At 46.2% G+C, this 20,864-nt stretch overlaps 1 protein-coding gene across 5 annotated transcripts in view; it reads left to right on the top strand.

Annotated features, from left to right (window-relative positions):
- Positions 1 to 20,864, top strand: part of DGKD (diacylglycerol kinase delta) — a 108,780-nt gene that overhangs the window by 29,585 nt on the left and 58,331 nt on the right. For all 5 annotated transcript variants that reach the window (XM_069585073.1, XM_069585044.1, XM_069585064.1 and 2 more), the window contains exons 2-3: positions 1,644 to 1,754; positions 3,624 to 3,704. In XM_069585073.1, coding sequence (XP_069441174.1) covers positions 1,644 to 1,754; positions 3,624 to 3,704 — 192 coding nt within the window. The remainder of the gene's footprint in view (positions 1 to 1,643; positions 1,755 to 3,623; positions 3,705 to 20,864) is intronic.

The raw sequence follows: 20,864 nt of genomic DNA, 5'->3' as shown, positions 1-20,864 counted from the left end.
GTGCAGGTATCGTGGGTCTGCACCGCCGGGCACGGACGCAGTGGCCTGTCTTTGAAGAGCATATTGAAATAGCATCCACGTGTGCACTTGGGTCTGAAAAGAATCCTCGGACGCAACCCGGCAGTCCTTCCGTAGTGCAGGCCGGTTTCTACCTGAAGCTCCTCGGTCAGGAGGCTTTCTCTCCGCCACGGGCCAGCCCGTGTCTCTCCCGCATCGTCGGGCCATGCTGTGTTCGTCTCTCCTCAGTGACCTGGAAGAGGGGTGGGTGACCTCCTCAGAGATAACAGTGAGGGCTCCCGCCCCAGGATAAGTGCAGCCGTTCCTTGCTAGCTTTCCCCCAGAGTTGATCCTCTCGGGCGTTGGAGAGGTTGCTGTTTGTACTGCTGGGCCAGCCCCGAGGGAGCGGGGCTCTCGGGTGGACCTGTGCACGGCCAGGCGCTGGTGGGGTGTGAGGGGGTGTGTGTGCACGCGTGCCCGGGGTGGGGGCGCTGTCTCCAGCATTCGCCTGTGGGGAGCAGCAGTACCTCCCGGGTTCTGTTGCCTCCCCTGTTAGGAGCTGGCTGATGGAGGGACAGATAGACAGCAGTGACCAGGTCTCGCCTCTGACGTGTTCAGGTGGCGTAGGGTTTCTGTGTCTTGTTTCATCTTACGTCGTCTTCAGTGGCCGCAGGTGTCCAGGTGCTTCGTACAGCCATTTAAAAGTGAGCTAAAGTGCAGAGCTGCACAGGGTTAGGTGCTGCGACGAGCAGCTTCTCTGGACCACTGTCCTTGTCCTCAGGCAGCGTTTCTGCGCGTCCTGCCTCTGCTGCACCGGGAGATGCCGGGCTTAGCTCTCGCTGGGAGCCCGGCTCCGGTGTCAGGGCACCTTGCTGCTTAGTTTTGGCTGTTGGCTGCTCCAAGTGGTCCAGCACATCTGGTGACCAGGCAGGACCCTGAGCACTTGGCTTGTAAGTGGTGCGGCTCCGGGCTCAGGGTCTAGGACACTGCCCTGTTCTGGGTGTGTGTGCCGAGCCGATCGGACTGCCCTTCACCGCATGCTTCTCTCTGCACTCCTGCCTCGGTGGCAGGCTGGTCAGATTTGGGGGTGGAGGCGTCTCAGTGACGTTGCTGGTGGCACCTCTCTGTGTCGCAGTGTGGGTCACGCCTGGCCCGTGCACAGGGCCGAGGGCCGAAGAGGGATAGGCCTAGGCCGTGCTGAACCCCGTAGCAACCTATGTCGACAGTTTTGGCAGCCGGCTCCTGAGAAATGGCAGGAGGCCAGAGAGCACGGAGGCCGGGCCAAAAACAGCTGAGAACTACCCAGCGCTGAGGCTGGAGAACATGGGCCCAGCTCCTGACGCCCGTCCTGCGTGCCCTCGCCCCCTTCTGCCGACCCCCACCCAGGGCACGCGCTGGGCACACCTGGGCCTTTGGCCCCGCCTCCCCACTGCTCAGGCAGGCCATCGCCCCCTGGAGGATAGGGTCAGCCTCCACCCGCTGCCCACTCAGCTTGTCCACAGGTTGGGGTTTGCACAGAGGGTGAGGAATAGCTCTTCTGTTAGGCCGTCAGCCCATTAGAGACACACACAGATACTCTGGGCTGTCAGTGGGTAAGCGCAGCACCGTGAAAACACACGCTCATGAATCCTTTTCTGTGCTTCCAGACCGTCATCAAAGAGGGGATGCTGACCAAACAGAACAATTCATTCCAACGATCAAAACGAAGATACTTCAAGCTTCGAGGGCGGACGCTGTACTATGCAAAAACTGCCAAGGTGAGACTCAGTGGAGGACGCTTGTCGAGAGGAAACCTCCCGAGAAGCTTCAGGGAGAGCTGGGTTCGGAGTCCTCCCTGGGGAAAGACCTTTGATTCTAGATCTCATGTTCCAAGCGCGTTTTGTGAGCCTCTGGGGTTCCGAGCGCGTTTTGTGAGCCTCTGGGGTGCTGGGTCTTCTGTCTTGTGAACACTGATTTTTCTAATTCATTTCCTTTCTCTTTAATGTCATAGGTCACCAGTGGGGAGATATGGGAGGGAAAGGTCACAGAAGTAACCATGTTACAAGTAGACATCGTTCTTTTGGAAAGATTGGGGATCACTGGCTTAAAAACCCTCTTATTTTGGCCTAAAAATCTATTTTTTTCCCAAGTTTTCTGTATTTTTTTTTAATCATTAAAAAAATGGATGATGACGATTGTTTTTTGCATTTGGCCGCACTGGGTCTCTGTTGCTTTGCAAGGCCTTTTTCTGGCTGCAGTGAGTGGGGGCTCCTCTTCATTGCGGTTCTTCGGCGTCTCATTGCGGGGGCTTCTCTTGTTGTAGAGCACAGACTGTAGGCCCTCGGCTTCCTTAGTTGCAGGATACGGGCTCAGCATTTGTGATCCATGGGCTTAGTCGCCCCATGGCATGTGGAATCTTCCCAGACCAGGGATGGAACCCATGTCCCCCATATTGGTAGAGCACTTCTTAGCCACTGTACCTACACCAGGGAAGACCTTTTTTTTCTCTTTTTTCAAAACAGTTTTATAAACACTGTATAGAAACTTAATGTGTGCAACTTGATGACTTTGGAGACAAGTGTATATACCTGTGAAGCTAACTAAAAATATGCTTAAAGTGTATTGGGCTTTTTGGTGTGTGAAGAGAAGCTGTCTCTGGGCTTTCTAGCCATGATCATTCCTCCCGTGTGTCATCTTTGTAAGATTTATAGCTGGAATCACCAGGCAGACGCCAGTGACAGAGGAGGAGCTGTTGAGAGTCTCTGAGTCACTGCCTGGCTTAGGCGACTGTGGTGTGGCACACTTTAGACACTAGTGTGTCTATAAACCTAGTTTTTGGTGTTCTGAACACCAGTCTTTGTGTTCAGATGCTAACATTTTAGTAGTATTAATAAAAATACTGGGATCTGAGTAATTTGCATTTTGAGATATATCCCTAGTGAGTTAGTACATTAAAATCTGAAACTGTACAGAGTAACTTGTTTAGAAAGGATTCTGACCACATCCTTCATTTAAAAAAAAAGACAGACTCGTGTAGTTATTTTAGTTCAGGGGGCGGGGGGGAGTTACTTAAAAGGCTGAGTCTTTTCTAAGTTGCTAGTGTTTCCTCCAGAGGGGACAGTAAGGGTAGCAGGAGCTGGGGGGCTGTGACAGGGGGCCTTGGCGGGGAGAGTAGAATGGGGAGGGGTGTGTCCCAGGCCTGCTTCTAGACCCTCCTTTCTCTCTGGGACTAGACTGTCTCTGCCGTGCCCCTTTGTTTTCTTTCATGGCTGGGTCCCTTCTGTTGGGGTCAGTCTGTCCTCCCCTAGAATCATTCATTTTAGCCAATACCTTTCTCCCCGAGCGCGCAAGGTGGAGAGAGGAAAGCTGAGAGGACAGAGGACCTCCCCTCTGGACCCTGTTCTCAGGTGGACTCATGGGAGGACGTGTCTCTGACTTCACTGGCGCCGGTCACTAGGGAGCTCCCTGGACTTAGAAAAGGTCTTGAGCTTCCCCGTGAGCCCTGTGTGCCGTCAGCAGTGGGTCGGGTGGAGTCACTCGGGTCCATGTAGTTCTCACACGCTTGGCTGGGGTCAAGGGAGAGTGGTGGGCAGTCCGGGACGGGCATGCCTTTGCCCCCTCTGACTGTGGCCCCTGTGTTCTTCCAGTCGATCATATTTGATGAGGTGGACCTGACCGATGCCAGTGTGGCTGAATCCAGCACCAAGAACGTCAACAACAGCTTTACGGTGAGTCTGTGGGCGCACACCTCTCTCGATTCGTCCGCCACCTTTGGTTTTCCTGTTTAATTTGAATGGGGTGTGTGTGAGCAGTTCAGACTTTTCATCCTTTGCCCTCTGATTGGAGGAGTTCCTGATAAATTTTGAGTTCAAGGTTCGAAATTGTACAGCGGCTGGAGAAAAACCGAGAATTTGGCACATGTAAGCATAAAAGAATGAGAGGGTCCAAATGAATTGTTTAAACACATTGTAGTTTGCATTTCTGTAACTGTTTTACACAGAGATTCATTTTTCAGGATTGCCGTGGAAAATTTGGGAACACAGGAAAGAATGTGGAAGCAATTAGAAAATAACCGTAATTTAGCCACCTCAAAATAGAATGTTGATATTTCTTTCACAGTTGTACACAGAGAACTGTTTTTCATGATCATTGTAGAAAATTTGGAAATACAGAAAAGAATATGGAAGCAATTAGAAAATAACTGTAATTTAGCCACCTCAAAATAGAATGTTAATATTTTAGTATACCTATTTTCTTTTTAAAACTTAACCTTCCCACCCCCATATATAGAAATTATGTTGTACTTTGTGCAAAAGTTCTAAATGCATAAAATCATGTGAGCCTGGGGGTACCCAGCTGCTCACTTTAGAGTGATTATCTTTACATCTAAATGTCTGTCTCTTGAGCAGCATTATAGCATGAGATGACAGTGATCCTTTTGATTTGATCCTTTTGATGAAACACCTGTTTGATTTTTTTTTTCTCTTGACAATTTATGGTGATCACTTCCCCTGTTGATTGGTCTAAATGTTCATTATATTTTTTAATGTCTATACAGCATTTCTTGTATGACTTTACAATTTTGGCTTCAGGGATGACTTTAGAACCTACTGTGTAAGGTATGATTCTAATATTAATAACAGGAATAGAGTATTTTAAAATATTTTTCTTCATGTTATTAAGTAATTTTATCTAGAAATACAGTGAAAGTGAAAGTGAAGTCACTCAGTCGTGTCCGACTCTCTGCGACCCCATGGACTGTAGCCTATCAGGCTTCTCTGTCCATGGGATTTTCCAGGCAAGAGTACTGGAGTGGGGTGCCAGTATGCTTCCCAATTTTTAAAAATTCTTTTGTAACTCAGTCAAGGTGGGTAATTTTCTTCGTGTTTAGGGTCCAACATTTTGAGTTAATGTTAGTTTCAGTTACTTTCAGGTTTTATTTTATTTATTTGTTTATGGATTGATTAAGTTGTTGCTCCAGATGGGATATTCCTTCCTCCTTTTAAACTTCTACTTATTTTATTTTGGTGTAATTAACTGTTCTTGGTTTTCCATTGTGGCTTATTGAACTAGTCAGACTTGCCTGATGGCCTCTTTTATTTTAGTCCTCATTTTATTTGGTCCATTTTTACTTTTCCTGCATTAGTTTATTTTTATTTACTGGCTGGGGAGAGGCATTTTAAACTATGTAAATAAGTTGTTCTTTGATTTGTGGCTTTCAGAGTGTTTAATAGGAATAGGTGCTGAATTTCACTGGAGTGTTTTGAACAATAATTTATTGTAGATGATCAATTTGGTTTTGAGTATTTGTACACTTCTTTCAGGTTTTTCTTTTCTGTTTTTTAGCTGTGCTGGGTCTTAGTTGTGGCATGTGGGATCTAATTCCCTGACCAAGGATTGAACCCGGGCCCCCTGCATTGGGAGCACCCGGGAAGTCCCTTCGTACAGTTCTTAATAGTAAATTGTTCCTGATAATGTTGAGTAGTACAAGCTAATTTTGGATTTAGCAGTTTATGAAAGAATATGTGTGCTCAACTCTTCGGGTAGGAGGTATCCTTTGCTGTGTTTTGATTTCAGAGTGCAAGCAGCCCTGTAGGATTCATTTAGTAACTTTTCATGATTTTTTGTGCTCTGGAACATTTTTATAGTTTTAGAATTTCTTGAAAATTTGAGAGAACTTAGTTTTCAGGGAGATAATAAGACTCTGAATAAACCTAAAAGGTTTGTTTTTGATCATAGGAACTTTTTAACTTCTTTAGTCCATTTTTGTTATTTACTTTCCCACTTACTCCACACCTTTTAATTTACTAATATGTATTTGCACTTTAAACATAAATGTCTCTGGTTGAATCCCCTTTCACATTTCTTTTTTTAAAAAATTTATTTTTATTTGAAGGATAATTGCTTTACAATATTATGTTGGTTCCCGTTTGCGCTTCTAATTTTACTTGCTTAGCTTTTGTTTTTTTGTCATTATTCACTTTGAAAAGGATTGTATTCCAGTAAAGTTGATTTATAATATTGCATTAATTTTTTCTGTACAGCAGAGTGATTCAGCTATATATATATTTTTTTCATATTTTTTTATGTTATGGTTTATTACAGGATATTGAATATAGTTTCCTGTGCTATATAATAGGACCTTGCTTTATTCATTTTATATATACTAGTTTGCATCTGCTAATCCCAACTCCTAATCCATGCCTCTTCCACCATCCCCGCCCCTTGGCAACCACAAGTCTGGTCTCTATGTATGTGAGTCTGTTTCTGTTTAGTAGGCATGTTCATTTATGTCATGTTTTAGATTCTACATGTGAACAATATCACACTGTATTTGTTTTCTCTTTCTGACTTCCTTCACTTGTATGATAATCTCTAGGTCCATCCACGTTGCTGCAGAAGGCATTATTCCAGTCTTTTTGGCTAAGTAATATTCATTGTTGTGGAATGGATCACCTCAACTTCTTTATCCCTTCAGCTGTTGGACATTTAGTTTCCTTCTCTGTCTTGGCTATTGTAAATAGTGCTGCTTTGAACATTGGGGTGCATGTTTCTTTTCTCATTAGAGTTTTTTAGTCTTTTCCAGATTGATACCCAGCAGTGGGATTGCTGGATTGTATGGAGAGTCTACTTCCAGTTTTTAGGGAACCTTCATAATGTTCACCGTGGTGGCCGCGTCAGTTTCCATTGCTTCCAGCAGTTCTCTTTTCTCCCCAGCCTCTCCAGCGTTTGTCATTTGTAGACCCTTTGATGCTGGGCATTCTGACCAGTGTGAGGTAGTACCTTATTGTAGTTTTGATTTGCATTTCTCTAGTAATTAGTGATTTTGAGCATCTTTTCATGTCCCTCTTGACCATCTGTATGTCTTCTGGGAGAAATGTCAGTTTAGGTCTTCTAACCGTTTTTCAATTGGGTTGCTTGTTTTTTGTGACTGAGTTGTGTGAGCTGTTTGTATATTTTGGAGATTAAGCCCCTGTCAGTTGTATCATGTGCAGATATTTCCTTCTAGTCTAGGTTGTCTTTTCATTTTGTTTATGATTTTCTTTGCTGTGAAAAAACTTGTAGGTTTAGGTTTGATTGAGTCCCATTTTTTCTTTTTGCTTTTAAGAGAACTTGTTCTTAAAAAGAGAGAACTGGTTCTTAGATTATTCAACAATTCCATTTTGTATTACCTAATTCAGTTTCTGTGTTTATATTTATTGTCTCTTCTGCTTTTCACTTTTAAAAATAACATTAATTGACTCTTCTTATTTTCATATATATCAATAATTAAAAAACATTAGGGACTCTGCATTTAACTCTGAGTGTATTTCTGTTCACATTCCAATATTCTAAAAGTTGTTTTTACTTCCAGTAGAAAAATGTTATTAAAGATTAATTGCTTTTTTGGTCAAGTTATTGAAGAAAATTTTTAAGTGTATAAATAACATAGGAAGTTTAAACCATCTATATTCCTATTACTCAAAGATACCTAATAATATATATTAATTGGTGTCATTCCCACCAACTGGGTTTTAGTTTTTAACCTACTTTCTTCACTTAATAATGAGCTTTTCTTATGATATCCTTCAAAATCTTGCTTATTAATGTTGCATAGTATTCCATCTTATTTAAATGTATAAGTTTAACCAGTCCCTATATTGTATTTTTTTCCTATTAAATAGCACTTTAATGTATACTTATAAATAGATCCTTTTGTATATTTCTGGTTATTTCCATAGCTTAAGTTCTTAGAAGTAGAATCCTGTTTGAGGTAGAAAGTGTGAACTTTTAAAAGGCTTTTGAAAAGTAAATGAGGTACTGATACATGTTACAGCTTAGATGGGCCTTGAAAATATACTGAGTAAAAGCCAGACACAAAAGACCGCATATTTTATGATCCCATATACATGAAATGCACAATAGTCAAATCTGTAGAGACAGTGGATAGTGGTGGCCAGGGGCTGTTGGACGGAGGAGTGCTAATGGGTACCGGATTTTAGTTGGGGGTATGTGTCAGAATGTTCTAAAATTGGATAGTGGCGATGGTTGCACAACTTTATGAATATGCTGAAAACCACTGAGCTGTACACTGTAAAAGGCTGAATTGTACAGGAATTTTGTCTCCATAAAAATAATAGGGCACTGTGCTCTGGTACGATGTGAATTACTGTGGAACTTTGTCAGCCTGATTGGAGAATGAACCCTGATTTATACCCTGTCGCTGTGGGAAAACGTGTTAAGGGTGCCGAATAGTTGACTTCCAGATGTCGAGCTCGTTCCTGTGGGGGCAGTCGTGGACGATTCCCAGCCCTCGGGGCAGAGGCACTGTTTCTTTCACATTTACTTTAGATTTTGTTAGTGCTGTAAAAACTAGCTTTTCATCTGAGCATGTACTGAAAGGACATTAAAGCTTAATAGTGAGGCTCCCCAGAAATACTCCAAGATAAGAAGACCCCCCCACCCCCCCAGCCCTTAGCAACCCGTGAGGGCATCTGGAATTTGGGGATGCATGGTGGAGTGTTTGGAGCCGCTTGACTGGTGCCCAGTTCCCCGAGGCATGCTTCCACAGAGAGTTGGTAGGTTCTGGGCACTCCCCCACTTCTAACTTCCTGCAGTGTTTTCTGTCTGAACTCTGAACCTGTCCCTTCCCGTACAGCACCCTGTAGGAATCTGCGTGCAGGTCCTAGAAGGCAGGGCCTGGCCTTGGACTTTGCCAGTGCCTGGTGCCATGTGCTTGCGGAAGTGAGTGCAGAATGAATGAATGTATTTGCCCAGAAGCTACTTCAGTTCCTGGAATATCTTATTTGGTTTTCCAGCTATTCCAGTAGTAATTTCCGAATTCCACAACTTATACTAAAATTGCGTGCCTGATACAAACAACTGGGCAGTGAAAGTCACTGTTAGCGTGAATCAGCCAACAGATGGGAACCTTTTGTATCTGGCAAAGAATGAGTAAATTTTGCTCCACATTAAGAAAGACTCCATTTTAATTTTTTCCCTAAAATGGTCAAAGAATTGTCTCATAAAGACATAAGGACCTGAGGGACAAGAGTCTTCCATGGGAGATGGAAGGAAATATTTGGGGGAGAGTAGAGAGTTTTCTTTCCTGGTGGTTCAGTGATAAGGAACCTGCCTGCCAGCACAGGAGACAGGGCAGGGGGTGGTGTTGATCCCTGGGCGGGGAAGCTCCTCTGGGGAGGGAAGTGGCGAACCCCTCCAGCACTCTTGCCTGGGAAATGCCATGGACCGAGGAGCCTGGCGGGCTGCAGTCTAAGGGGCCACACAGAGTGAGACATGACTTAGCGATTAAACAACAACAGAGATTTTTATACAGGTTTGATGGAAGAAATGCTAGCAAGGAGACTTTTGCAGCTGGAAAGAGGTCTGCTTGCCTTCTGTTTAAGAACAAAGTGAAGTTGGGATGCAGCTAGAGACACAGATGTGGCTTTAGGTTCTTGATAAGGTGGAGCTGTGGCCACGGGAAATCTCAGAAGATGAGAGTAGACAGAGTCCTCTGCGTTCTCACCTTCAAGTGGGATCACCCCTTAGAAGGCCAGAGAGCATAATGGCAGCATGAAGAAAGGGGGTTTGTCAGCCTCATGTCCCAGCCTCTGCAGTAGCATGAAATGTTTTTGATAATTAAACCTGTTAATCTATGAAAACTAAAAGGCTTTCGGTATATTATTGCCAAATGGCTTTTAGAACTTCTATGAGTCAAACTTCATGAAGTGGTTTCTGTCCTTTCACAAATGCCATTTGTTAAAATTTTATAACATCTATGCCACTTTGATAAAAATGGAGTGAGGTCGAACGTTTCTCACAGTCTTTGGCCATTTGTATTAATTTCTTTTTGAGCTGATTCTGTATGTGCTTTTGGATAGTCAGCTCTGTATTTGGGAAGGTTCAAAATTACCCCTGTCTCTTTCTCTAAGTTTGCCCTCATTGGCTATGCTTGCTTTAGTGGTTCCCTCCTACCCTCCTTCCCCCTTTCTTAAAAACTAGGTTTCATACGCCAGTAGTAGGCAAAAGTTGTCAGGGAAAAATGTTTCTCATTTTCCCGTTATACTTCTTTTCTTTCCATTATCTAACATGGGATAATTTAGAAATTATTTCCAGCCTTATCACAAAATTTACAGATTGTTTTGAAGGTATATTTTAACTACTATAATTTTTCAAAGGAGTTTGTCAAAGCAGCATTTCTGCTTTACCGAGTTTGTATATTGTAAATAATTTTAAGAATTGAAAAAGACTTCCCAACTGAAAAGCGCACAAGTGAGTGGGCAGAGCTTCCTCTGCAGCCACTACCCAGATTCAGTGGTAGAATGTGTCTAGGCCCCGGGAAGCTCCCCCAAGTGGTCTTGACCAGTTGTCCCCCTACCCCCCTCCAGAGGAGCCACCATCCTACATCTGATATGCTGGGTTTGTGTCGACTGTTTTAGATGGTTGATGTAAATGAACTCACATTCTTTTGTGTCTGCTTCTGACCTGTGTGTTTCCACAAATGTCCCATGTGCGTTTGAACAGAATTTGCGCTCAGTAGTTCTTGTACGCTGATTAGGACAAAATTTAATCATTTTCCTCAAATCTTTTGTAAACTTCTGACTTGCTTTTCTGCTTGTCCTTGAGCTCTTGAGTGAGATTTATTAAAATCTTCCACTATAACTGTGGACTTACCTGGTTTTTGCTTTCATCCTGTTAAATTTTGCTTTATATATTTGCAGGCTTGTTATTAAATGCATACAAATTTAAGATTATTTTATATTCTTACTAGATTGACTCCTTTATTATGAAATAAACCTTTTGTTTCTTTTAATGTTTTTTTGCCTTAAAGTTTACTTTGATGTTGCTTTTAGCTGCAATACCTTTATGTCAGTTAGTAGTTGTAAGTAATAGTATAGAACTTTCCATCTTTTTAGTTTAAACCTTTTTTGTTTATATTTAAGGTTGTAAGTAGCATATAGTTGTATGGGTTTTTAAATTGCCTGTTGGATTATTTAATTGGGTGATGTCTTCTATTGGTTTATGTTTAATCTGTACTTAGTTTTAGATACTCTTTTATTGGGGTGCAAATCCAGTGTATTATTACTTGTTTTCTCTTTGTCTCACATTTTATGTATTTTTTGTATCTTTCTTTGTAAAATGGATGAATGATTTCATTTTCTCCCCTCTCTAATTTCATATACATATTTTAGTGATATTATTTTGCAGATTGTAAAATATGTCCTTGACTTATTAACTTCCCATCCAGATTAGTGCTTACCAGACGACGCAGAGATCTTAGAGCCTTTGGACTCTATACCCTTCATTAAGGGAAGCCAGTGGCTCAGAGGTAAAGAGTCTGCCTGCAATGCAGGAGACGCAAGAGATGCCGGTTCAGTCCCTGGGTCTGGAAGATCCCCGGGAGAAGAAAATGGCAACCCCCTCCAATATCCTTGCCTGGAGAATCCCATAGGCAGAGGATCCTGGCGGCCACAGTCCATAAAGTCGCAGAGAGTTAGACATGACTGAGCAGCTAAACACGCATACTCTTCCTTGCTCTTGAAATTTAAATTAATTTCTGGTACTTGAAAAGGAAGCTTCTCTGTAGTTGCCTTTCACCTTTCTGCGGTTTGTGATATATCTTAATTTTACATATATTTGAAATTTCACAGGACATTATTGTACAGTCAGCAGTCACTTAGGTTTGCAATGAACATTGCCTTTTCTGTTGCCATTCATTTCTTTCTGTATTTCTGTGATCCATATGGGGTAATATTTCTTCTGTGAAAAACTCTCTTTGATATTCCTTTAGTGTTGGTTTCTATTTTTGTTTTGTTTATTTCATCTTTCTGAAGGATGTTTTTGCTTGTTACACAGTTCTAGCATGGCAGTCATTTTCTTTCAGGAGTCTAAAAATGTCATTCCATTGTACTGTAGCTTCTATTATTTTTAGTAAAAGTAATAACTTGTCCTATTGTTTTCCCTTGCATGATAATGTATCTCCTCCCCTCCCCTTCCAACTATTTTTAAGATTTTTCTTTTCCTTTGGCATTGTGCTGTTTTACTATGATTTTTCCAGGCATGGTTCTCTGTATTTATCTTGCTTAGTGTTCTGGCAGTTCTGAAATCTGTAGCTGTGTTCTCCTTCTCTTGTCAGTTTTGGGGAAGTCTTGGTTATTAGCTCTTCAAGTGTTGCCTCCTACCCATTATTTTTTCTTCCTATTTCTGGGACTTTTTTGTTACCTCTTTCCCCTGACTTCTATGTTTCTTGTACTCTTTGAAAAATATTTTCTGTTTTCTTCATTCTAGGTGTTTTATTATCTTACTTCTGTGTTCTTAGGTGTTTCTTGTCTGTTGTTAAATCTGTCTGGTGAGTTTTTAATTCCACTTATTTTCTTTCAGCTCTAGAATTTTCAGTTGATTTTTAAAAAAGGGCTCAAGTTCCATGCCAAAAAACCCTCTCCTTGATCTTGTCTTTAATTTCACTGAAAATATTAAGCATATTTCAAAGTCCATGCCTGAAAACTCAAAACGTCTGGTTCGACTCTGGGTCTTTTTTTAATTGCCTGGCTTTTTTCTTGCTTTTGTTCCCTTAGTGTTTCCTCCTGGAATACCTGTCAATCTTGGTTGACAGACATTGTCTGAAAAGTGAAGACAGGTTTAGGCTCAGGATGGTGGTCTCTTCCCAAAGAGAGGATTTATTAATCCTCTGCTTCTGGCCGGTGGGCACAGGAGCAGCAGGTCATCTTAAATCCAGTTTGTGGTCGATTGGATTTGAATGTGGGCTTCGCTTTTTCTGACTGACTGATCAGTCTTCACTTGCTCTGCTTCTGTGGGTTAGTCCCTAGGATTCTCGGCGTTTATTCGTTCTCCGTCGGTTTCTGAATGCCATCGTCTCCGCCAGCCCTGTGGAGTTGTTCAAAAGCTCTGTTCAGCTTCTCAGCCTCTTTGGCTTCCGCTTGTGAATTGGCACTTGTCACTAGTTTGTTTTTTTCTGTATCTTGTCACTGCATGATATTTGTAAGTATCTGACATTAAGATCACTCACTGTATACAAACAACACAAGGTGTATAGCCAATATTTTATAATAACTATAAATGGAATATAACCTTTAAAAGTTGTGAATCACTGTGTTGTACACCTGAAACTTATGTAATGTTGTACATCAGCTATACCTCAATTAAAAAAGAAAAGATCACTCATTATGAAATGTGAGAAATGTTAGATCACATTTACTTGAAAGATAATGTATTTACTACAGGGAATAAAATTTGGTCTTTATTGCAACTTAGGAAATTTGTTGCTCAGTCTTCTTAGGACCTTACTTTTATCACTTGATCTCCCACAGACTGATAGTGAGGAGTTAATCTCTTTCAAATGCATCCTTTTCTTCTCATATTTCTAACAGTTCTCACCTGCTCTATTTTTGAAGTTCTTTTAAGCACGTAAGTAAATGTTAATACCCTCATTACTGAGTAGTTATCTATTAATAAAGTCACATCTCTTTTTTAATACTGATTAATCTTTGCCATGACCTGTTCTCTGTCTGATATTAATATTGCCATACTTTCTTTCCTTTGTTCACAATTTAATTGACATGTTTACTTCCCTCTTCCACCCTTACTGTTACCTTTATATTTCCTGGTTATTTTAGATTTAATCCTTGTAAACAGTAGACTGTTAGAAATTGTTTTAGTTCAGTATGGAGCAGTCTGCTAGTAGCAGTGAACATCAGGCATTTTCTGCTTGGCAGGACTTTGGCATGTCTGACTGCTGTGTGTCCGTGCCTGACTGTATTGTGAGTTAATGCTTTCTTGGTCCCTCTGTTCTGTTCTGCATTTTTGTGAGTGGTATGTGCACCATTCACCTTTGTTTTTGATGCTGATTTGTGCTGAATTTTTCCTTTTTATTATTTACACATTCACAGCACACAGATTTTCTCATGATGTCTCTGTTTATGGCCAGCCCACAATGGTGACATCATTTTTTAGTCAAGCTTTGTATCAGACAGTGTTGAGCCACATAGCGCATGCTACCCAGTGCTTTGCTTCACCAGTTACTCAGTTGTTCCTTTCAAACTAAGACATTAAGAAAGGGCTGAATAACAAGGAAGTAAAATAATGGAGAATGCTCTGCTTTCCACCAAGGAGCCAGAACACGGTATTTCTCATCAGACACCTCCCAACAGCACACTGTTCTCTGTTGCTGGCGTTGCGGGGGAGGCATCGGAAACTAGCCTTCATGTTGTTACCATCTTTGAAGATGTCTGTACGTTTCTGTTTGAAATCTTGTAGGATTCTCTCTTTGTCCGGAGCAAATTGCTTTTTGCTCGCAAATTTGTCTTGATATGTAGAACCTGCTGGTTTCCAGGCTCTGTTTTTGGTTTTCCAACTTTGAAAAATGGTCTTTTCTCTGTAATTCTGGTTCATGTGCTTTGTCTTGTTCTTTGGGAGTTCGGCACATTCATTCGCTCATTGTTTCAACATCTTTCTGTACAGGGTCTCTGGGACCGCATACCATGCCCAGTGATAACTTTCAGTGGTGAGCAGAAATGGAGAAGGGCTGTTTGTCATCAAGCTTGTATTCAAGGGGGCTCAGTGACTCACAGTGAGGTCTGATTACAGGCTGAGACTGAGTATGTGTGGAAGTAAGGCTGCGTGGTAAGTAGGATAAGCCGGGTCCCCCTGGCCTGGCCGAACGGTGGGGAAGGCTGCCCCTGAGGAGGAGATGTTCTGACTGAGACTTGAAGAGTGATCAGTGGAAAGTCACCTGAACTGAACAGAGCGTGTGAGTTTGCGCACGTGTGTCAGAACTGTGCCTGTAGGAACTTTGGAATGGGTTAGGTCCAGGGCCTAGCGTGTGCGAAGGTCGTGCGGTGGGGGCTATAGTTTGGACTGTACAGAGAGGTGAAGGACGAGCCGTGTGGCCTGCTGAGGCCCAGGGGAGAAAGACCACAGGTGCGGAGTGGGTCTGGGACCTAGTCCTTCAGCCTGCCCACTCGGCAGCTTCTCTTGGCAGGAGTCCCAGACTTGCAGTATTGGAATGGTTTTCTCTGGCTGCCAGGGGGAGGGTGAAGAGGAAGAGGAAGGACAGGCCCCTGGCTCAGGGGATAGGGGTGGAGAGTGGGCAGCGACATGGGTGCCCTCAGCTTGGCCCAGGGCGAGATGGCTGAGGCGTCAGGTGCTCCGCTTCCGAGCAGCAGGCCGGGTAAACGAGCTGCAGGGTCCAGCAGGGGTCAGGGGCCTTGGGATCGTGCAGGGGTGCGTGCATGCGCCTTCCATCTTCCATGTCTGTCATGCTTTTCTGCGTTGTTTGATTTGTTTTCTCTGATTCTGTTTATCAAATTGTATAATTTGATACATATTTAATTGCATTTCTTAGTGCTTCTACGTGTGATTTTCACCCCTGTTCCAGCATAGCTTTCCTGTTCTTTTTACTTCGTTGTTATCTGGACTTATTCTTGTTTGATAGAGAAAGCGTTTTAAAAACGCTTCCTGTTTGGCCTCATCTTTGTCGTGCCTCGGGAGGAGATTGTCCTTTGAGCACCTGCATTTGCTTTTGGATATCCGGAAGTTTTCATGGACTTCAGCTGTCCCCCTCCCCATCCGCCATCTCTGGCCTCTCTTTAGTGATTTCAGCTGCCTTCAAGTCCTGCATGGCTTCTTTATCATCTTCCCGCAGTAGCCTGGAGCTCTGGAGCGTTCCAGGAGTTGGGGCGCAGTTAGGGTTTAGTGCTTTCGTTTCCTCTTTTCTTCAAGTCAGTGTTCCATCATTGGGTTCTACCTGGGTTCTATTTTAATAAACGTTTGATGGAATGTCACCACCTCCTTTAAAGTCATTTGAAGTTTTGGAAAGCAGCAGAAACAAATCAAAGCAGTGGGGCACTGGGAGACTCCAGCCTCACCCCGCCCCCACCATCCCTCCCCGTTGCTGCTCTGAGTCCACCTGCTTTTGTTTCTTTTGTTAAAAGCTGTAACACAACGCCGTCTGTGAGCAAGGGATTTTTGTCAGGTTTGTCCACTGCTGACACACAGTAGGTGCCCAGAGTTACATGTCAGAGTGACTCGCTCCAGGGTGGTGGGCCCTGTTCGCTCTCTGACACACAGTAGGTGTCCATAGTTACATGTCAGAGTGACTCGCTCCAGGGTGGTGGGCCCTGTTTGCGCTCTGACACACAGTAGGTGTCCATAGTTACATGTCAGAGTGACTCGCTCCAGGGTGGTGGGCCCTGTTCGCTCTCTGACACACAGTAGGTGCCCAGAGTTACATGTCACAGTGACTCGCTCCAGGGAGGTCAGCTCTGTTTGCTCCCTGGTTTCACCCGAGAGCCCTGTGTGGACGGGCGCTGGTGTCACTGAGAGCTTCCTTCATGCTCCGAACAGTCCCGGGTGAGCGGCAGGTGCTGGGCAGTCAGGACCAGAGGCCAAGAAGGAAGTAGCTCGGGCTGCAGCTGGGTCAGGATGCTGCAGCTGGGGGAGCATGGCTGGGGGGATTTGGGGAGACCCGAGGCTGAGGGGACCATGTCAGGGGTCTGGGGTCAGAGTGGTTCCTGACAGAGGGAGCCGAGCCTGGGAGCGGGGCGAGGCAGGCAAGGGCAGAGGCGAAGCATGTTCCAGGCCGCGGTGGGCCCTTTGCCGCATGGATTGCGAGCCACTAAGGTCTGTAAAGCTAGTGGGTTTTGTCATGGCTGCTGCAGGGAAGGAGGGGACAGGGTGGGCGTGAGGAGGTCAGACAGGTGGCCTCTTCCGTGGCCAGTGAGGGAGGTGGATGGGGACCCAGGCCTGGCAGGCAGAGGAGTTCGACCCTGGTCTCCTTGTTGCCAGCACCGCTCTTGGTCCTGCATGGTTTAGGAACGGTACGGAAGGAAGATGGGCCCTGAGCTGTCAGTGATGGATGCTTGCTGGCGAGCGCCCTGCCCTGGCCTGACGGTCACGTGACGTGTGCCCTGCCTGCAGCTGCTCCACGCCCTCGCTCCTCACCAGGGCCGTGTGGCGGCTTCCATCCTTGGAATCGTCACCTCAGACACCGACTTCATGGTGCTTGCTGTCAGAGGCCCTGGCCCTCTGAGGGAGGCAGAGTCAGAGCCAAATTCAGTTTAGTGACGATTCTCAGGGCAGTAGGACAGAGGGGTGTCGTCTGAAGTGGGCACAGGAGCTGCTGGTGGACACAGGGGCAGGCGGATGGCCGAGCACAGGCGGGGGCACGCGGGCATCACAGGCTCCCCGCCCGGCTTCCCCCTTGGAGAGGGCGGCATCTCCCCGCGCCTGCACCTCTGTCGGGCTGGCTGCCCACCTGCCGTGACCCCTGCACTGCCCGGGGCTCTCTGGTGTGGCCGAGCGGTACCCTGAGTCCCAGGGCTGGTGGGTAGGGGCTCTGGGTCCCTGCACGGTCTGCGCTGGGCAGGTGTGGAGGCTGCTCGCAGGGGAGAGCCAGGCCCCGCGCTTCAGGGAAGGCACCCGGGGCATCTGCCTGTGTGTGTCATGACGTGGGCAGTTACGGGTTTGCTTCATTTCTGGGGGAGATTGAGTGCCACGTGGGATTTCCCGACTCCGGGGTCCTGGAGGAGGCAGGGACTCTAAATGTTGGGGATTTGTGTTTCTCCGCCAGGTGTGAGACCCTAGATGGCAGGGCTGCGTTCAGTCCTCCTCTTATCGCTGAAAGCGCCCGCAGCGGGCCTGGCGTGGGAGCCGGGCTTCCAGGGAGGCCTGGGGAGCAGGGCACGGGTGCCCGCTCAGCCTCGCACCTGCTGGCTGACCTCGGGTAGATCACACTCGGCTTTGCGCCTGGGGGTCCTCATATGGGGAGTAGGGGCGATAGCAGAACCCGCTCGGGGGTGTCGGCAGGGTAAGATGAGTTAGCACAATGTGATGAAAGTGGTTGTTGCTATCGACGATACGGCTGTAGAGCGTTTTCTTGGGTTTGGTGTCCTTGTGTTTCTCAAATGGAGCGTCTCTGCGCTGACCCCACATCTTGCTGGCCAGGACACTGGACAGTCTGTTCATTCCCACCAGGCTCACACCAGTGGCCGCAGCGGAGGTGGACCTTGAAGAGGAAAGACGAGTTTTACTGGAATATATGTGAATACAGCACCATTAAAAAGAGGCATTTCCTGCCCGTTTCTGACAGCGCTGTGAGTCCTCTAGTACCGCCTCGTTCCTTATCTGCCGTGTCCAGGGGACCTGGCACTCCAGCCCCTCCCAGCCTCACCCCAGCACAGACCTGCCTCTTGTAGGCAGGGAGCACCCTGTGCACGGCCGCCTGCCCGCCCTGGTGTCTCTGGGGCTCCTCCACCGGTGGCCCTCTCCCCGAACCCCCCTGGCAGACCCACCACACCCCTCAGAAGGTAGGGCGCAGGCACCCTCTTCCACGAGACCTTTCTGTTCACGTTGTGGGCAGAGAGAGTACGTAGCCGCCTCCACTCCCTTGGGGCAGCAATGCTCGAGCACCCTTTAGAGCTTCAGAAAAGGTTCGGGCACCTTCCCTGGAGAGTTTGCTGCTGACTTAGAAGTGGGTGATTTTTCCAAACTTTCCTCGACTTTGCGGGGCAGCCAGACTGGGGACCCGCAGTCCTGCGACGGGGAGCAGTGGCTCCCTGGTGGTCACGGCCTCTGCGTCTAGACCCGAGGCCGGGGCTGCCTTTCACAGCTTGCTGTCCTCAAGCGAGGCTCACGCCGGCTGTGCAAGGAGCCGGAGCCAGAGCCGGGAATGCGGTTCTCTTGGTCCTTTCTGTTCAGAAAGGATGTTGAATTGTTTCTTCTTTGCAGCACCCCTCACCCCCGCCCTGGAACAAATGTCTATTATTGCAGATGGTCCTGGGGGCCAGCCCCCCTTGGTTCCCGTTACCCACTTACAGAGAGGTGGGAGCGACAGGACCTCGGGGCTCCCAGATCTGGGGCTTTTGGACTCTGGTTGGTGAGCAGCTTTGAGAGTGGCCGGCTCCCTTTGCCGTGTGGGCGTTTCCAGGTTTGACAGCTTGAAAACTTATTTACCCTTGCAGAATATAGACATATAATTGGACAAGTCAGGCTTTATCCTGGCAACCTGATTTCTGAAATCAAATAGAAATCAATTGGAAAAGGGGCATGTTTTCAGAAAGACTTGTCTTCCCTTCATTCAGCGGTCCTTGTGGCAAACTCTGCTGGGTGTCTGAGGGTGGATGGAGGTGGAAACACGCTTTCTCTGTGCTTAGAGCCAGCTTCCAGGCTGTTGAATGTGAACAGACTCATGACTGAGCCCTGTGACAGGTGCCACATAGAGTAGGGTGCCCAGGGCAGTGCGAGAGGAGAAAGCAGCAGCTCAGGCACCTACCTGGGGAGCGGAAGCTTCTGCTGCGGAGGGGCTGTATGAGCAGGCCTGGGGGCAGGGCCGCTTAAAGTGTCGGTTATTTTTTAAAAATATTCTTTTAATCTATCTGTGCTGGCTCTTAGTTGCAGTATGTGAACTCTTGGTTGCAGCCTGTGGGATCTAGTTCTCTGACCAGGGATCGAGCCCAGTCCCCTTGCATTCTGGGCGCAGAGTCTTAGCCACTGCCCACCAGGGAAGTCCGTCTTAAAAGTGTTTAATGATGATTTTAAAGGAAATTTAAAGTGGAGAAAAGCAGTAGCTCAGCAGCGGCTTCCTTCTCTCACGTCGCCTTCAGACTTCTTCACGGGTAGACGTTGCATCTTGCATGTGTTATACACCCGTCAGCGTGTGTGTAACTTTATATTTTGGCTTCAGTTATTATTTCATCGGATAAACGTTTCCACGTGGTGAGCATCTCCGATGACCACCTCTCTAGTTGTGGGTGTGTCACTGTGTAGGCGAGTCTTGGTTGACCAGTTTTATTTACTCCTGCAGTTTTAGGGCCATAGCACGGTTTCGGTTTCCCCTGGCACAGATAGTCTTAGTGCAGGCGTCTTCGGTCACAGGAGGGACCTTTGGGAAAACGAGCATGGCCTCCCCTGTGGAGCAGCTCCATGCGGAGTCCCTGTGCCCAGGAGAGGGGGCAGGTGTTCCTGAAGGTGGCCTCCGCTCCTCTGTAGGGCCTTTCTCACCTCCATTACCTCACCTGAGGCTGAGAAGATATAACTTCTCTGCTCTGTGTGATTCTGGTGTGGTTCGGGTTTACAGGCTCATTTTTGAGCAAGAGGACTTCTGTATTTCAGCTTCTGCTTAGCTGACCTTTTTTTAGATGGCTCATCACGGAAACTTTCCCATATCCCGAACCCGCAGAGTTTCCGGTGAGCATGCCGTGTGCCTGTAGTGAGGGAAGGGAGGAGACTGGGCTGGGTTTGATGGCGAGGAAGTGGACAGACTGGGGGAACCCTGGTGTCAGAGACCGGGCTGGCGGAGGAGGAAACACGAGCAGAAAGTTGGGACCGTGAGCTCTGCAGGCAGCACATCCTGGAGAAAGGCAGTGGAGAAGTCGGGAACACGCCGGTGTGAGGGTGAGGGATGGTTGGAGGAAGCAGATAGAGCTTGGGCAGAGGACAGGAAGAAAGAAGGGAATGCTTGTTGGCATGATGTAGGAACAGAGTGAAGGGGAGGACACGCTCTTGATTTATTCTTAAATTTCAGGAAGAGGGGTTGGCCCAATAATGGTGATGGAAAATAAAGAGTTTTTGGTATAAGCTGAATGAGAATTAAATTTAGGATACACGTGTTTAGAGGGCTGTTTCTGCTTAACGCCATATACAGCACTGCATATGTGAAAGGGAGTATATGTTTAATTCTTAGTATTTAATGTTTAGAAAATCATAAAGGTACATTTATTAGAAGCAGGTTTGGGCGCTCTGTTAGTTTCCTGGGGCTGCTATGACAAATTGCCACATGGCTTAGAACAACAGAAATTTATGCTGTCGTATTTCTGGAGGCCAGAAGTCTGGAGGCCAGAGATCAAGGCGTTGGCGGGGCCATGCTCCCTACTGTGGTCTTGGGGAGACCC

This window comes from Ovis canadensis, chromosome 1, assembly GCF_042477335.2.
Source record: "Ovis canadensis isolate MfBH-ARS-UI-01 breed Bighorn chromosome 1, ARS-UI_OviCan_v2, whole genome shotgun sequence".
NCBI lineage: Eukaryota > Metazoa > Chordata > Mammalia > Artiodactyla > Bovidae > Ovis > Ovis canadensis.
Note: the sequence above shows the minus strand (reverse complement) of the source record. Positions and strands in the feature narration are given on the sequence as shown.